This window comes from Pseudogymnoascus verrucosus (genome assembly GCF_001662655.1).
Source record: "Pseudogymnoascus verrucosus strain UAMH 10579 unplaced genomic scaffold scaffold_13, whole genome shotgun sequence".
NCBI classification, from domain to species: Eukaryota; Fungi; Ascomycota; class Leotiomycetes; order Thelebolales; family Thelebolaceae; genus Pseudogymnoascus; species Pseudogymnoascus verrucosus.
Genome location: NW_017263664.1, coordinates 541,652 through 558,812, shown reverse-complemented (window position 1 = coordinate 558,812; position 17,161 = coordinate 541,652). Strand labels below are relative to the sequence as shown.

The following is a 17,161-nucleotide window of genomic DNA, read 5'->3' as shown; positions in this document are numbered from 1 at the left end:
GAAACAGAAAGTGTAGGAAACGAATGTGATTTAATAAAAGTGGTATCGTGAATGAAATCCCCCATCCCTCCTCCTCCAACCCTCTACCCCCAATATATATCCTCTCTAGTCCCAACCACCTATCTACTCCTTAGTCTCCACAATAACCTTATCCGTAGACTCTGTCGGGGACGGCTGCAGCTGGTCTGCAGCAGCCTTCTCCCTCCTCTCCTTCCTTGCCGCATCGTTGGCCTTCATCTCCTCAAGACGGTCGTTGTGGCTGTTATTATCAAACTTGTATAACGGCTCAAGCACAACATCACGGCGCATAATGTACTTGTTGAAAAACCACGGCAGGGCCTTGGTGATCTGGTAGTGCATGTGTGTGCGTGTTGGGACGGCGAAGATGTAGTCCAGTTCCTCGAGTGTGCGTTGCTTCGTCTCGGGGACCCAGAGGAAGATCATGACGAAAGCGACGATGTTGAGACCGGCGTAAAAGCAGAATGCGCCCTGAGAGATTAAGTTAGGTTGAAAATTTACGATGTACGGGGGAGTGGTTGAGAGAGGCTTACAGTGGTGGTCATGGCCTGGACCATGGTGGGCCAAGTGATACCTAGGACAGCAGCCCAGAAGAAACAGGTAGCAACGGCCCAGCCCATACCGACTTCGCGGTGGGAGAGAGGGAACACCTCAGCACTGTAGGCGAAGGGGACGGGTCCCTCGCCGGGGCTGTAGAAGGCGGCGAAGATGTAGATGAACATAGCCACGGTAGCAAGATGGGCGATATTCTCAAGGGGGATGAGACTACACAGTCCCGCAGCGAGCAAACACCAAGCCATGTTGGGGAATGTGAAGAGGAGGAGAGAGCGGCGACCAAAGGTGTCTATAGTCCAGATAGCGGGCCAGGCGAAGACGAAGTTAACGAGACCGAAACCGAAGGATGCGAGGAGGGCGTGGAAGGCATCGGCGCCGTTCTCCTCAAACACTGAAGACGAGTAGAACGCGATGATGTTGATACCGCACATCTGCTGTGCAATCATGACGGTGAAGGACGCGAGGGTCGCGCGGCGGACTCGTGGGATCGTGAAGAGCTGGATGAAGCGGGTGACGTAGTTGCTGTCGCCAATGATCATTTGCTCAATCTCGAGCTGGCTGTGGATGTAGTACAGGTCGCGAGCGGCTTGGAGGGGGTTATTGCGCAGCTTGAGCAGCGAGTCGAAGGCCTTTTGGTAGCGGTTCTTCTTCATAAGCCAACGGGGGGATTCGGGGCAATAGTAGATGAGAATAAGCAAAGGCACGGCTGGGATGAAGGCAGATCCGAGTTGCAGGCGCCATGCGATGGCACCCGTCTTCGCCACAGCGAGGTTAGCGGCAAATCCGACGAAGATACCAAAGGCCGTCCACAGCTGCCATGTCATGACGAGGGCGCCACGGATTGAAGCAGGGCTGTTTTCGGCGGCGTAGATGGGGACAGTAGATGCTTTGGCGCCCATACCAATTCCCATGAGCAGGCGGCAGGCTAGGAGTTCTTGCCAGGTTTGCGTGAATGCAGAGCCGATGACTGGGAAGAGACAGAAGATAGCAGAGAAGAAGATTGCGCCACGGCGACCAAAGTAGTGGTTCAGCGGGTCAGAGAGCCAGCATCCCACGAAGGCGGACGCAATATAAGGAGCAGCATTCACAACACCAACGATGAACGTATCGCGGAGCGCGGTATCGTCAATGCCGAAGACTTTGTGGAAGGCCAAGTTTGCGCCGTTGGAGCCGGTTTGATCCCAACCCTGCACGGCAGCACCGATCGAACATGTGATGATGGTGAAGTAGAGGGCTCTGGGCTGGCGCCATTTGTGGAGGACCTCATTGCGGAGGTCTTCAACTTCCAAGGGGCTGAGGGCGTACTCGCCCTCGATGTCCTCGTAGTTTGTTGGGTCTTGTGCCACAAGAGCGCCCTTGCGGATGAGTTCAGTGTGCTCAGTGAGCCCCTTCTCTTCGGCAAAAGCATCGACTTGGCGGAAAAGGGTCTCCCTAGGAATTGCGGCGAGAGGATTTTGGATTCTAGATTACTCGTCAGTTCTTGCATCAAAGTTAAGTAAAGATGCAAAGGCGTAGCATGAGTGCTGTTGCGCTCGCGTGCTCAATGCGCGAGCCTAATATGAGAATCATTTCGGATAGATAAGTTATAAAAAAATGCTTACCTCGCCTCAAGATTCGCGTTCAGGTTAACATGGTCAGCGTGATGACCCTCCTCAGAGGATGTGCGCTTGTATTCTCTGCAGGGGCGTGTCAGTAAACAGCAGCGCAAGAATTATAAGACACTCATACTCGGAAGTTGGCCCATCAGCTGTGTCCTGAATGGGCTTCGACGTCGCGATTTCGGGCGCCATATTGTCTCTCAGTTCGTCTGCTGGGAGGGCAATGTGAAGGCGGGGTAGGTTGCTTGAGAGGTCCTAGAAAAACTGACAGACGTCTGGGATATATAAATATTTTCTTTCCATACGGTGATGGCAGGCCTCGCCAAGGAAGCTATCGCTGAGACCTCCGCATTGTCTGTACTCCGCACCCCACACCCCGCAGGGAGATGATGGGTGGATGATGGTAAGGTGGTATGGCTAAGGGGTCCCTAGGCCAGCCATGGGGGTACAAACTGTCATACGTAACGAATCAAATAAGCTGGAGATATTGTGTTCCTGGGCACCGAACCACCAAGCGCGCCCCATCGTCATCTGCTGCACGAAAGATAAACAAACCGGAATGCCCCTTCCGGTAAAGAAGGGCAACTCTGTAACGTCGCCAGGCATGTCTCAGAGAACGCCAGCGGTAGCGAGAGGGGCAGTGGAGAGCGGCGAGGCATCGGGCCAATCGCGCATACTGGGGATTGGAGGTGGTGGAGAAAGGGGATTCCCTTGCACTATCACTCATTGCCTAATCTGCTGCTACCTTTCTGGTGCAGTAGTTCGCCCAGACTCCCGTCGCAAGGGTCGAGCGTACATGTAGGTGCTCCATCTCATGTGGCTTTGTGGCAATTGTAGCCATGACAGCCTGTACCAGTGGGTCATTCAACGCTGTTACGGACAACTCGTACCATCAAATAAATATTGGCGTTTTCATTCCTTCGCTGTTTGACTCAAAGTGGTTCGAAAGCTGACACTTGGCGGTTGGTCTGCTATCTTGGCTGGAAACAAGATCAACCCATCGCATTATAAGTGCATAACGGGGGCATAGAGTTGGTTATATGTCGTATTCGGTATGGACTGATAACTTGTGTAGAAACCACAGCGGTAATCAACGGCCGCGCTCTTCGTCCGGGGGCTGGAAGATGGATTGACGTCTGCGGGGGCCGTCAGTTAATGGCAATAGCAACCGGCACTGGCGAGAGCCTCATGCGCCACACAACACCCGTGAACACATCCCGGCGCGTTAATCGCACATACCGCAGCTACTTGAGCAGTACCGTTCAATAGAGTGCTCATCGCTGTAACCGTTCCATCAACATCCCCACATACATAAATGAATCCTTCCGCTTGTCAACCCTTGGCACTTAATTCTCATAGGTCGCGTGTGGGGGGCAACCTAGTGTCAGTGAGTCCAGAGCAGAGTAGCCCCTCTGTCAACTTCGGTCAGCGGAATGCAGGAGTTTAGAGTACATAGTACGTCTACTCACAGTTCACAGCACTGTAAGATCTTTATTCATGAGATGTATAGGATACTCAATATCTATCGCCAACATCAAACACGAGTCAGTAGTAGACTATAATACCGTCTTGTTCTGTATGGATGTCGTCTAAGACATGACTTGGATGTCCCAAAAGGAGCACCACTGACGCGAACGCGACTACTCATCTCATGGAGTAGAACAACTGTACATACCATCAGTAATGATGCGCACCAATTACAAAGTACCTATTGACAACCTTACTTCCTCATCCTAACATCCTCAATATATGATCAATTCACGCACCGACCGTCGGACCACCTTCCGGTTTCGTATAATCAGTATTAAGAGGCCAAGGCCCCTTTTGTACGCCACATAAACCGGTGATGCCGTATGTACATACCGTCGATCGCAATCCATTTTTTCCGGCCACACTTCGGTGGAACTGTTCCAACTGCTATGGAGTTCTTAAAGTCCAAGACTCCAAGAGGCCAAGAAGAGTCCAAAGCGAGACCAAGAGCGCGGAACCTTGACTTCTACTGTGTCTGGGGTCTGGGGATGGCCATGCTAGCGCTGTAAAATGCGCTATTTCCTCCCCCAAGAACCACCAAAATCTGACTGCCAGAGCGGGGAGGAGCCGCCAAGCGCAGACGATGGACGGCGCGTGCGTAGCGCGTTAACAGAAATCAAGGAAGTAAACGCATCAGAAGACTGCGCGTACTGTGCGAAGTAAGAATGCATAGTAGTAGTAGGCCGTCTACCGTTGAGAAATGCCAGCCTGGCACCGCCGTATCCAGTATGTTATTTTGGTGATCGCTGCTTCCTACTCGTCTAAACCTACCTCGTCCAAACCCAAAGCCACCCGGTCAGCATCTTATCTCGATCCTGTAGTTGGAAACAAGGGTAGGGCGAAATCCTTCGCGAATCTTACCGTCGGAGTTTTTTGTTATTTTTTCCTCGATTTTCAGAAATTCTCTTGGCTCGGTATTCCCTCCGAGCTTCCAAGACCCCCTCCCCCATACCCCACTGATCCCCTTTTCCCTTACTTAATCCAATCCCCGCTACTTCATGATCTCGCGTCATACCAGAATGTTTACAGCTACCGAAAACCTTCCATGCATTTTCGACTCTCGCAGTTTACCTCTCGTCTATTTTTACTGTGGGTTTTGGAGATGATGTCGATCGGCCTGATTGCCCCGAATATTCCTGGAGGACGGCTCAAACATTGCCAAAGGCCATTTTCAACTCTTCACCCTGAGTCAAAAAGCAAACATGATTAAACATCAGACACTGTAAGATACCACGTTACAACCGTTGTTGGCATCATCCTTCTCGTTGTGAAGGAAGCGGTCTGACGCATAGAGTTTTACTCCATTGTTAAATTTGCGGTTAACGGCATCATGTCGGGGCTAAGATATCCCTCAAAGCCCAGGGATTCCCTCAAGGCTTAGAATCACCCCTCATTTCCTATTCACTTTCGACTCCGCTCCATTGGGGATTGTTGGAGATTTCTCAACAAACGCGCGTACCATCTCATACCTTAAATGCTAAAGGATCCACCATCCCAGGGTGGGTTAGGTGTGTCAATGGTGGAGCATCACTAAGATTTACATAAGAGCCCCAGTCGCACTGCGCTGCCCAGCTCCTCTTTGAGAGAAACTCTACATTCTGGGCGCTGACCCCAGATTGCAGAATAAAGTGCCCAGATCTAGCACTGTGTTTGATTAATAATAGGGGGAGGGTTTTGATGCCAGGCGCCAACTTCGTTGGATAGTATCGCATACCAGGCGTGTGAGTCTACTAAGCGCTTTGACTGGGCTGGTTTTTCGGGTGGGGAGGAATCACGTCCCCCGTGAAAATATCATAGTATATGCTCTTTAAAATAGCCATGTTTGGCGCTTAATATTCCCCAAGTACCACTCATTCTGGGTATGTCTCGATTAAATACTCAAGCAGCACCCATTATACGTAAGGATCGGTTAGTTAATTCGAGTGAGGCATACTCATACACGTCGTATCGTTGCATAATTATATTCTCGCCGTGAAGAAAAAGGGGAGGCTGCGTTTCTGTAGAACCTCCAATATTCCTAAATTTTTCCCTTAATTTATTTACTTCAAGTAAAAACCCTCATGAGCTCTTTCATAGGGAGGTATTGGAAGCCGTGCCTCCAGAGTATAAGTTATATATATACGGTGTGGCTCATGGTGCCCATTTTCTAAGACAGTCTGTTTAAGCTGAACTTGACCGATTATTAATCGATAAATGGAACAAATCTAACAATCGCGCTCCCCACATTAGACGAATCAGAATTGTCCGTCCATAATTTGATCCATATCAAAGTCCTGTCCGAAATCGTACACGGGCTCAAAATCTGTGAATACCCTATGCATAAAGGCGTTGACGGTTGCGGGATTTGTGAAATCAACTTGATCCGTCGGGTTATCTTCGCCGAACAGCGACGTATAGAGCTGTACACCAGAGTCCTGCCCATTCTGGCTGATATCCAGTCCGTGTGGCTGACTAAACACCATTTCTGGACCCTGTTCGTAGTTCAGGAGAGACTGGTTACCAGGAGATTGTTCTGGTTGATTTTCGTGTCGATCCGTATGGCCAGGAGCACCAATGTTGTTAGCAGAAGATCCAGCACCCCTTCTTCCCTGTCCAGCGCGAGATACGGGCTCCGTACCCCGTGCTCTTGATTCTATAATCCAGCGCACAGTGGTTCCCGAGAGTTCGTCTAAAACATCCCTACTTCGTTTCGCTTCCAACCAGTGCTCGCCAGTGGCGCTGAGGACATTCGACCCAGCTTTCAAATCGGCCATTAGTACATCTAATTTGATCTGTGCAGTTACTTCTGGTACGGTCCAAATGCAGTGAAGCATTGTTATCGTACTCAAGAATAACGAATGAACAGTGACCCAGCTGTAAACTAAGAGATCGCGTTTATAAAGCTGGTCATATATTCGAATGCTAGCAACTGCACTTTCGTAGCATGACCGGAGTGAATCGACCGACGGGTTTGGTATGGCTGGGCTTGGGCGCATGAGAAGCATCATAATGCCGTGATACTTGATCTGGCATAGATGGGTCATGTAGATCTGATCGCCTGTGAATTGGGGTATTTGATCAAACCATGCCTTTAAGCGCACGGTAATATCGGTTTGCCACTGTTGTATATTTGGAATATTGGGGTAGCTATATGGCGGTGCCTCGGCGGAGATGCTATGCAGTACGTACTTCATCTCAGAATTAAGTTGCGACAGCTTAAAAAGATGAATGGCGCTGCTCATATGGGTCGGCTGCTCGGTTTCTAAACGTAGCTGCATACCAGTTGCTGTCAATTTGACATCTTCCACGTCCGCTGGTAGCTTTGAAGCATTAGAGAAAGTAGACCGAGGCAGGCACGTAACTTACTCGTAACTCGCAGGCTTCGTCTCTCAGCCCAATCGGCCTCCCCATCATTGTCGCAACAGACCTATCAAGGCTATATATGACCCAAAAGGTTCTTGTCCTCAGCTCCTGGTCAATAACTGATAGTGTCCTTCCAGATCTAACATCTCGTTGCAGCCCAAGGTCGAGTAACGCTGCAATACACTGATAATTTAGATACCAGATGTTCAGACCCATAGAAGGGCTATTCAAAGTGTAAATAAGTAGCAAAAGAAGGCTTTGTAACCCTTTCAGAGAATTCTCGATGCAGAGCTTGTCAAAATACTTCATCGCACTAACACAGAATCCTTCGCCCGATAAGGGGAGCTTTAGACGTCTAGAAAGAACTGTCGCTCCAATAGCCATTACCATATAAACTTGGAATGCCGCATTTGGCAAGGGCTTCGGCTCTGTATAGACATGCTCGATGAGCTTCATATGCGATGGCTGGTGAAGAAAAGGATACTGTGGATGGATCGCCTCAAAGTATGCTTTTGAAATCATTATCGTGTACTCTATGTCTTCTGGCAATGCAGAAGGAGGGACGGATAATGCTCCTCGAGGAAAGAGACGTGCTAGGCGACTTTCTGTGCTCTGCTCTTGCTCTCGTGGTGGAAAGCTCTGTTTACCTTGCCTCGCACATGAGAGCAATAGCTTCGCAAAGAAGTACCCGCTCGAAGGTCCGATGTACTTGGGGTCCGTTCCAGCGGATAAAGAAACCAGGCCAATTTCATGCGCAAGCCCCCGCTGTTGCTCATTTGGTTGGCGGGGGGCTTCGCTGGACTGCTCTACACCCTGACTTTCCCTAGACAATTCCGGGTGTGGAAGGACACTATCATCGACGTGTGTCTGCCCCAGATTCTGGGACGTGGGCTGTGACAGGCTACTCTCTCCGTTTTCTCCTTCATCTGCTAGATCATCCTGGCCTGACTCGTTCAGAGCCGTGGGACCTTGCGACAAATCAATATAGGGACAATTCGTCAAAATTGTAGACTCCAGCCACCGGATGCGACGTTTAAGGCTTGAAATGTACCTAATTCATATGTTAGGTCTGAACTAGGGAACAAGTGATAAGAATAAACGTTACGCGCGGGGTGAATCAATGCCATCCAGCTTTCCGCCGTCCATACATTCTGCTCCTGCCTTTGAGCAAGACCCACATGACGGGATGACTCCGTCACACTATTCGAACCCGCGTTAGCTGATATTTCATGGCTGAAACTGTAGAATGTACCCGGATTTTGCGGCGCTGGCAACGGAGACAAGCAACTCGAATGCGGAGCGTCCGACGGGTTCGACTGGGCCGGCTTGGAGTGTTCCGCACGTGACTAGACGGACTCTCCGCGAACGAATCGGGAGAAGGACTCATGGGTCATCTGAGGCTATTTGGCGCTCTGCATCAAAGACGGGTCCATACGCAGATTGAGAAATATGGCAAATAGAGATATAGTGGGATGCGTAAAGTATGCAAAGACCAAAGGTCGGAGGCTCCGTTGAGGAGAATTTCTATTCCCGGTGTGGCGGTTCTATCCGCACATCACGTGCTTCACCCTTGGAAACAACGAAATGAATAAGAGGGTAGTTGAATAACCTCCTCAGGGTTAGTTTTTAGTTTCTCTTGCTACTAAGATTTCGATTCTATTTTATTAAATCACCTGTTCTTAGATATACAGCTTCTAAACCCGTCCAACCGTCACCCTCAATTGTTCAAAATGACTATTATTCATATTGGTAAGCTGAAGCTGGTTTCTCATTTCCTTTCATTTACGTTTGAGCCACAGCGTCCTAACCGTCTCTTTAAAGTTCTCTTCAAATTTCGCCCTGATGTCTCTGCGGCACACAAGTCACTATTTGTCTCAGAGCTCAAGACACTCAAATCACTTCCCTGCGTCCAAGATGGGCGACTGATAGTTGGTGGGCCATCAATCACGGACCCGATCGAAAGAAGCAAAGGTTTTGAATTTGCCCTCCTTAGCTACCATCGCGATCGAGAGGCGTTAGCGGAGTACCAAGCAAGCAAAGAACATCATAGGTGAGCCATTATCTATTTCATTTGAAAAAGGGAAAGGCTAACCAAAAGTAGAGTAACTAGTACTTATATGTTTCCATTTAAGGAGGATTTATTTAGATTTGATTTTGAGGTTGACAGCGAGGACGAATATATGTGTCAAGGAATTGGGAATAGGCTCGTGAAGGGGTTCGTGGCACCCCCAGAAGACGCGGTAAAAATATGACAGATCTGAGTTCTTTGGTTTGAATGAATGTTTTCAAATAAATTAATAATTGATGTGCTTCTTTGTTGATATATCCCAACGCTTCAATGTGGTGGCGGTTAAATCCTAACCTACTCAGTCAGGGAGGCGCCCCAGCTGTTAAAACTGGACCGAGGTCGGCTTCATGGTATGTAGAACGTCCTATGAGATAGTGACTCCATATGGATTGCGTATTTGTATGTGATATGATAGTATTTATATGGCTAACGGTAGAAAGCGAATTAAGTGTCGCTAGCTTTTTGTTATGTCTTTTTATAGACTGCGGGGTACGCCTATGGCTTGTTGTGGCTTTGTAGATACCTTGTAGGGGGAAGGAACCGAGGGAGGAACCGAGTAAACCGCCGTTTACACTACTGGCTCGCTCCTGCCTCAACATCCTAACACAGAGTCTTTCCTTAAAACTTTGAATGAGTGGCAGATGGAGAATATAGAGATAGGCGTTTAATGAATGCTGCTTTAATTGGAAGATAACCTTAGAGAGCCAGTTTCGACTTGCACTATATCCTTTCGCATGGTTTATTTGCTCTAATGCTTTTATAAACAGGTCAAAGCAGGGTTTCTGCTACCTTATAGATCACTCTTCAAAGCCTCGAGGGCCGCCTTAAGCCCGACCACCTTCTCTCTAATTCCCAACTTTTCTAGCGACACGACCTCATTTTCCGGCTTGCAAGCAGACCAATTGGGGTAAGACTCGCTCCATCGGAATTGAGATGCTAGCTCAGAACCATATATTCCCCAGATAGACTCAGCAACAACATCGCTAACCTCACTGTAAACACCATTCTTCCCGGTAACTGCTGACCATTCCTTTATCACTTCCTCGAATGACAGATAATCGGTCACAAGTGGAACATACTTGCCTTTAGTCAACTCTGGATTAGAAACAATTGCCTCGACTGCTATGCCAACATTTACAGAAGTCTGGCCAGCAATTGGCAGTTTGGCACTTCCGATGCTAGGCTGCAGCCAGATTGATTTTCTAGAAACAGGCTGTCGTGAAAGAATCATTAGTTATCAATCCAGCTTAGGCTGCGGTGGTAAAGGTATAAGAAGCAACAAGGTAAAGAATGAAGAGAACATACATCGAACAGTGGCTTTGAACCGGTCAAGTTAGAAGCGTACCAGCCGACCCACAAGTATGTAGTCTTGCTTGCTAGTTCTGGCAGAGTCTCCCTGATGTAATCCTCCACTGCAGCTTTGTAGTCAAAATGAGGAACTTTGAGTTGCCCTCCAGAGACCTTGCCAGCCGGCGGAAGGGTGCTAAACACGTAGTGCTTCAAGGTTGGGATTTTGGCGGCAGCGTTGGCGATGTTGGTCTGTTGCTTCTGTTCTTGCAGACCCGCTCCGTCACGGCCGAGTTGGAATAAAGATTCCCTAATGCAGCATTAGTATGCTAGATGCGAGAGATGGTATCAATACATAACCAGTAGTTAGTCAAGGAAAAGACTGCAGATGCGCCCTGTTGAAGATACTTAGTCGGGAGCCAAGGTATAGGTCTGTCTCGGTTGGGGGGCACACTAACTGCAAATGCTTTTACGAGCGAGGATTCGTCGTTAGCATCAGCTGCCACAACTTCGACACCCTGAAAACATCAATTATTGACATCCTAATACACGAGTTTCTGGAAGCTCTCTACACACCTTTGCGGCGAGTTTCTTTGCTGGTTCGCTTTCCAAATTGCGAGTGACGCCTCGTACCTTCCAATTGCCATTCTGAAGTAAAGAATTAACAACGGAGTTTCCCTGCTGGCCTGTGGCTCCCAAAACAACAATGGTGTCCATTCTAGCGGTGGTAGTCTGGATGTTGCTTGATGCTTGTTGTGTAAAGCAGGAAGAGTTGGTGTTTGACGCTGGAGTTGGAGAAGAGGTTGGATTTGTTATTGTAATAGTTGTAGTTGTAGTTGAGGAACTAATGGATGATGATCTGAAGTCTGAAGTGATTGTTGCATTATATAGACTACACACGCCTCGTCTACTCTAGAAGTGACGTAACCTACCCTGTGCCCAGAAGCAAAAAGCACAGCGGCTATGTGCTACCGGGCTACGCTGTTTTCTCGCAGTCTGTGTTGGGTCCGACGCCCGAGATTGGCAAAACGACCCAAAGAATCAAGAAAGAGGATTAGAGATGCCTTAAGCACCAACACTCATGGTAGTTGATTAAAATTGCTCGTTAAACGATATCAACAATTTGAATCACATGATTCATTTCAAGGAATAAGTGCAATCAATGTGGCAAACCTTTGAAATGTTGAGTCTTTGTTTTCACGGGTATTCCGAAAGTCTGTATTGTCAGGTTTGACCTAACGGCTGGCTATGCGGGGACCAAGTCCCATATCGTGGAAACTGAAAAGCAAATGCCAAGAGAAAATTCTGGGCTGACATTTAAACTCGTCCAATCAAAGCGGGCCTCGGAAGGTTCGCAGCCGAAACGTCGCGCCCGAACAAGTGGGCAGGGCATGGCAGGGCAGGCAGGGCGAATATAATTGGACACCTCTGGTATCTCGGTGTCGAGCGAAGTGCGAATGCCGTCGGGAGCCTCCAGACACCGAGACCTCAAGCTCAGTGGCTACAAAGTCGGCAGAAGAGGATGTCTGCAAAAGAAGCTGATAGATATGGTGCCTGCATCAGGCGGAGGATGCCGGAGTTTGAAGAATGCATCTGCAAGTATTTACAACTACCGAGATGGCAGCATTCAAACGTTCCTGCCAGCTTCTTTTCTAAGTGCCTCTCAACATGGTCCATCATCGTGTCGGGTTTCGAGAAGGTGCGCACGCCTGTCGTAACTCTGTCGATCGTCACCAATACAGAATATACACCGAGTTTTCTCTCAGATGAGAGGGAAAGTATTGGGAATAGGCGATTCCTCCTTCAGCACTGTACAGTCTCTTGCAAAACCGGCTTCCCCTTCATCTCTGCCTAATGATAAGGTCCCTCCTTGGGCGTGGGGCAGCTACCTACCTCGAAGCAATGCCCATGCAATCACGGTCATTTATACCAACACTATACCCTTCAGATCTCCAGAAGTCATCATCTCTCCATCCATCATGCCATGCACATAGCACTCCCCTACAAGTTCGTACGTCGAATCGATTATATGATCTCCGTCCTTCCTCACTGAATGCCGAAGAACGAATGGCGTCTCGGCACCTTCGATTACAAATACCAAGTCACCCTCCTGACTCCCTGCAGGAACTGCCCCTATGTACCCATTATCTAGGACACAAAATCTCCGGTGCAGAGTACATTGCTTGAGAGCAGTCGCAAATAGACTGCTAAATAGGTCCATGATCTGCAGCCTGAGATCACCGTCCAAGAGACCAGGAAACCTCTTCACCAGTTTCTTCCGAAACTGGCTCAGATCTTCTCCCCGGAGCCTGGCCAAGAGGATACGCTCTTGAAGGTCATATATGGTTCCGTGGGATCTGTAAGATGGCGGTGCAGGCCTTTCGTTCGGTGTACGATTGCCGATAAGTGTCCGCCAGAACACTTCAGGTAAGTCTTCGCCAGTGGGATACGGATCTTGGGCCCATTGAAGTGTCAGATCCTGAGCTTGCTCTCGCCACATTCTAGTACCTTCAAGACTGGCTCCAACCTTTTCTTCAGAGAAGTCCAATTGCCAAGTGTCTCCAAGGTGAGAAATTTTGCCGGTCAATATGCCTTTGACTTCGATACTGTCTGGAATGGGTCCGAGGCGCACGAATGGTGATGTTGTTTTCCCCGGCAGCATACCCACAAGATTTTGTGACCGAATTGAAACTCCTGTAGCTGCTAGGACAATTTCCTCTCCCTTTGGCGAGTTGTAAAAGTATGGGTCGGATGACGATCCGGCAGCTCGATAAATGAAACCGTATCCAGCTAGGTGGTGGGCAAGACTATAGGCAGGCGGAACATTGCTCCAGTCTGGTGCCCATGAAGGGAGGTTCTTGACGAGTCTTGGGTATCCAATTCCGGCCAGTGGAAGAATGCAGAGCGGGATTCTGAAAGCTGAGGCTTCTCGCGTGAGCAAATTCCGAGCTGTCTCAATAAATACGTCCCGGTCTGATCTAGCGTAGTTTATCGTGGTGGGAAGACTAGGAGATAGTCTTAGTAATCCTCCTAACGACAACCTATCTCGCTCTGCTTCCAAAGAGAGTCCCATCAGAGCAAAGATTTTATCCTTCGGCTCTGTTGACTTATTCCGCGAAAACCGGATAAGAAGATCGTAAAGATTTTCTTTCGTCCCGATAGTTCGCTCCACAATTCTCATATTGTGCATCTGGCGGAGTGGTATCATAGCGGATGGCAATGATGCTTGAACAAACCTGATCTGTGCGGTCGTGAGAGTACTCATCTGTGTAGTCATCCAAGAGGAGCAGATATTGTTTACTACCCCTTGGAAGTCATCGAGAGATACCTCCTCTGAGCCATAAAGGACAATTGCCGAGCTTGCAAATATGACTTCTTGAACCACCCAGACTCTCTCAAACCAAGGATGTTGTAGGAGATTGATCAAGGCGTGCCATTCAGGGGAGATCTCAGTGCTTTCTGGTATGATGAGACTAAGCAGTTGGTTCATGAACCATTTTACTGTGACTACAGGTGTCAATACCTTTCCCAATAGCCACCAAGGCATGTAAGCTTGTGATCTGCCCCATATAGCTACCGCACGGTCAACCCATCTGGGCAATACATTATCCAGAATAGATTGAGGTGCCACACGCTGAACAACGGCTGACAACTTTTGAGCGGTTCCAATAAGTAGAGGCATCATCCAGAATGGGCTGACCTCTCTCTGCACACGTGACAGCCTTCTCACTAGACCCATCGCCAGTGGAGCATCGTCACCATGGCCAAGCCATATCACGACATTGGTGGCATGGTGGTAGATATCACCCATCATAGCGATTTGTGCTTCCTTCTCTCTCTTGTCGGATTGGTTGATGCAAACCGCATCGATCCAGACGTACATCTTCTGCCCAGAACGTTGCACCATATCCAGAATATCGCGCACGTTCGTCGTAACGGCGAAAGAAGCCTCGTTGAGTGACATGGCATGCAAATCGTTCCCATCTCCCCATGTGTAAGAGATGGCATGGTAGGGCGGTGATGCCTCAAGGAGGAAGGATGTCAGCCGACAAGCCAGCGGATCGGAAACATCTCCCGGCAGTACTTCGATCAGGCGGACATGTTTCGTACTTTCGAGCTGATCGTACTCAAACTGTCCGACTTTCGAGCGCTCTCGTGACCTGTCCATTGATCGTGGTGTACTTTACGTTCGAAAGAGCAAGCATTTCGGAATTAAAACGTGGCAGAAGGCTTGGGATAAGGGTAAATGTTCGAAGGCTTCGTGCGAACCTACACCTCGCACTCTTGTAATGCAGGGGGGTTTTGGGCTCCGCTAAACTATATGTGGTTAGTTTGTGTCAGGGTAAAAGTTGCAACAGCTGGAACACAAAGGGGAAGCTGGTTTTGCACGCAACTATATGCGCTACTCTCTCTAGAGCTATTTCTAGCCAAGGAGATTACGTTGCAAGAGAGATTTCTGGAGTTATTACAAAATATGCTGCACGGGATCTAGTTGCGGCGCCACGATCGTGGCTGACACAACGCGCTGACACAAATCGCTGACTCTGGCGGGTTTGGGGAAGGATGGGGAGAGAGCGATAGATGGCGAGTTTTGGAAGAATGTTGGGAGGAAAGCCAGTCTTGGGGTGAGTACATAGGTGGCCTGACCATGGGGGGTAACCTCGGCTGACCTAGAAATGCTCATATAGAGGTAGTAAGTAAGAGTAGTTAGTAGGTGGGTTTTATAGGCCGACAGAAGCGCTATAGCATATGTGGTGTTATAGGCCATAATTCCCATACTTACAAGAGGCGCTAGGAATTAATTATAGTTGAATAAGGGTCATTATGTAAGGTGGTGGTGTAGTAATAGTTAATTTTAGTGTTTTACTTGTTCACTGGCTTAGGTTGTTCATTCGCTCTTGAAATACGTTATGTAGCTACCACGATTATTTATATTTATAATAAAACACCACACATTAAATGTTACAGCGACGCCGCCAACTCATTACAGCTGCTCTTAGGCCCTATTGAATATATAATATTAAATTTTCTCTTTTCGCTGTACGTACATAGAAACTATAGGAAGTGGTTCCAACCCGTATTTTCACATCGTGGCAATCGGACTTGTGCCAGCAAGTTCAGCTTCAACATTCAGTGCTTCGATTTCGGAATCTGCGAGAGGAATTCCATCGCGCAACCTTTCTTCGTGTCTCAGCTGCTCAATCTCCCCAGGGAAATAAATCCTATCGACTCCATGCATTTTATCCGAGCCAACCACCCGTTGATACAGGTAGTCCATACGCTCCCGGAATTCTTCCAAGGGCATGAACAAGTCAGGCTTGATCGCAATGAGAAAATGCCCAACATCTGCTGGTTTCGATGGATCATATGGACCAGTCACATTGCCTGCAAAGGCTGATCCTGAAAGGACACCCGAGAAGACGTCCATCATCACCGCGAGGGCCGACCCCTTGGGGCCTCCCATTGGCAACATAACTCCTTTCAAGGCCTCAGTCGGGTCATCCGTTTGCTTTCCCTCTCCATCTAGAGCCCAGTCTAGAGGAATCTTCTCACCTCGGCGTTTAGCTTTGTAGATTTTGCCCCGTGCTGCTACTGATGGGGCCATATCTAAGATAAATGGTGGTTGCTTTCCACCAGGAGCCCCGCAAGCAATTGGAGATACTCCCATGAGCTTCGACTTTCCTCCCCAAACGGGAAGAGCAGGCGACGAGTTGGTAAATACCAAACTCATCATGCCCTCATCCAGGGCTTGCTGTACGAGCCATGCCGACATGCCGAAGTGGTTGGAGTGTTTGATGGATACCATGCCAATTCCAAATTCTTTTGCCATCTCGATGGCACATGCCATGCCTTGGTGGCCCGCGAGAAAGCCAAAGCCATTGTGTCCATCTACCTGTCCATTTGTTAGCGCAACATACTCGTAAAACAGTTAGGGACGTACCTGGGCAACAACTGGAGTAATTTTGGTCAGGGTTGGTGTAGCTTTTGCGTCCAACACTCCTTCTCGTACTCGAGTCATGTACGATGGGATACGATTTATGCCATGGGTATCCACGCCACGCAAATCAGCTTGCACGAGGCATTTGGCAATAATCGATGCATTTTCTTTCAGAACACCGCTTCCTGTGAGTACACCTTCTACGTATGATTGAGCGCTTGAGCCGCTAACTCGCGTGTAGTTGGGGTCGTTTTGGGTGGGATCCATTGCAGAATCAATTGGGAGGACAAGAACTTGAAGTTGAAGTATGAAATGTAAATGGGTGTCTTGATTTATTTCAGCTATGCCAGTATCGCCTTTATATACTATGGAGTGAGAAAATATTTATCGTGGGTTATTAATTGGGAGCTGCCGTTCGTTGTGGTTGCCGCCCGACGGAAACTCCGCACCCACTCCGCACCGATGTGCGGAGTTTCCGTGGGAACTTCACAGAGGCGAGCTGGAAGCAGGAATTGTACCATAGATACAATCAGCGGTTTTTCTACTGAATGAACGGGAAAAGGGTTGAATTGCAATCATAAATCACACTCTCTAAAGGTCTATAGTATAGAAAATAGATTGGATTAAGAGCATATGCACCTCTAGCACATTTTAGCTTCACTTTGGAGAATCCGCGCACATTTGGTTCCATTAGCGCCAATCTGCGCAAGTGTGATCACATCGAGCTTCGAGATATCTCAACACCCAATTTGTCAATACCTTAAGCTTCATTTTTCAGAACCCGCGCACTTCCAGTAGAACCGGCAATCTGCGCAATTTCACAGT

The 17,161-nt window shown here is 48.6% G+C and overlaps 6 protein-coding genes across 6 annotated transcripts; 1 reads left to right on the top strand and 5 right to left on the bottom strand.

Moving 5' to 3' along the window:
• Positions 1–89: 89 nt before the first annotated feature.
• VE01_03863 (uncharacterized protein) lies at positions 90–3,663 on the bottom strand. Its single transcript, XM_018273345.2, has 6 exons — positions 3,641–3,663; positions 3,483–3,583; positions 2,302–3,307; positions 2,175–2,249; positions 552–2,034; positions 90–489 (listed from the first exon to the last, which is right to left on the bottom strand). The coding sequence occupies exons 3-6, from the start codon at positions 2,361–2,363 to the stop codon at positions 124–126; spliced, it is 1,986 nt and encodes a 661-aa protein (XP_018131965.1). The 5' UTR covers positions 2,364–3,307; positions 3,483–3,583; positions 3,641–3,663; the 3' UTR covers positions 90–123.
• A 1,442-nt stretch (positions 3,664–5,105) lies between these two features.
• Positions 5,106–8,526, bottom strand: VE01_03862 (uncharacterized protein). Its single transcript, XM_018273344.2, has 4 exons — positions 8,296–8,526; positions 8,149–8,243; positions 7,047–8,094; positions 5,106–7,000 (listed from the first exon to the last, which is right to left on the bottom strand). Exons 1-4 carry the CDS (start codon positions 8,428–8,430, stop codon positions 5,936–5,938), a joined length of 2,343 nt encoding a protein of 780 aa, XP_018131837.2. The 5' UTR covers positions 8,431–8,526; the 3' UTR covers positions 5,106–5,935.
• Positions 8,527–8,663: 137 nt separating this feature from the next.
• Positions 8,664–9,305, top strand: VE01_10769 (uncharacterized protein). The gene is made up of 3 exons (XM_059464221.1): positions 8,664–8,792; positions 8,865–9,093; positions 9,145–9,305. The coding sequence occupies exons 1-3, from the start codon at positions 8,774–8,776 to the stop codon at positions 9,293–9,295; spliced, it is 399 nt and encodes a 132-aa protein (XP_059320204.1). The 5' UTR covers positions 8,664–8,773; the 3' UTR covers positions 9,296–9,305.
• A 596-nt stretch (positions 9,306–9,901) lies between these two features.
• VE01_03861 (uncharacterized protein) lies at positions 9,902–11,115 on the bottom strand (the record flags this gene model as incomplete). Its single annotated transcript, XM_018273343.1, has 4 exons — positions 9,902–10,324; positions 10,417–10,708; positions 10,759–10,916; positions 10,975–11,115. The coding sequence occupies 4 exons, from the start codon at positions 11,113–11,115 to the stop codon at positions 9,902–9,904; spliced, it is 1,014 nt and encodes a 337-aa protein (XP_018131839.1).
• A 1,207-nt stretch (positions 11,116–12,322) lies between these two features.
• On the bottom strand, positions 12,323–14,566 carry VE01_03860 (uncharacterized protein; the record flags this gene model as incomplete). The annotated part of the gene is made up of 1 exon (XM_018273342.1): positions 12,323–14,566. One exon carries the CDS (start codon positions 14,564–14,566, stop codon positions 12,323–12,325), a length of 2,244 nt encoding a protein of 747 aa, XP_018131838.1.
• Positions 14,567–15,465: 899 nt separating this feature from the next.
• Positions 15,466–16,757, bottom strand: VE01_03859 (uncharacterized protein). Its single transcript, XM_018273341.2, has 2 exons — positions 16,340–16,757; positions 15,466–16,291 (listed from the first exon to the last, which is right to left on the bottom strand). The coding sequence occupies exons 1-2, from the start codon at positions 16,601–16,603 to the stop codon at positions 15,482–15,484; spliced, it is 1,074 nt and encodes a 357-aa protein (XP_018131947.1). The 5' UTR covers positions 16,604–16,757; the 3' UTR covers positions 15,466–15,481.
• Between the last annotated feature and the right edge of the window lie 404 nt (positions 16,758–17,161).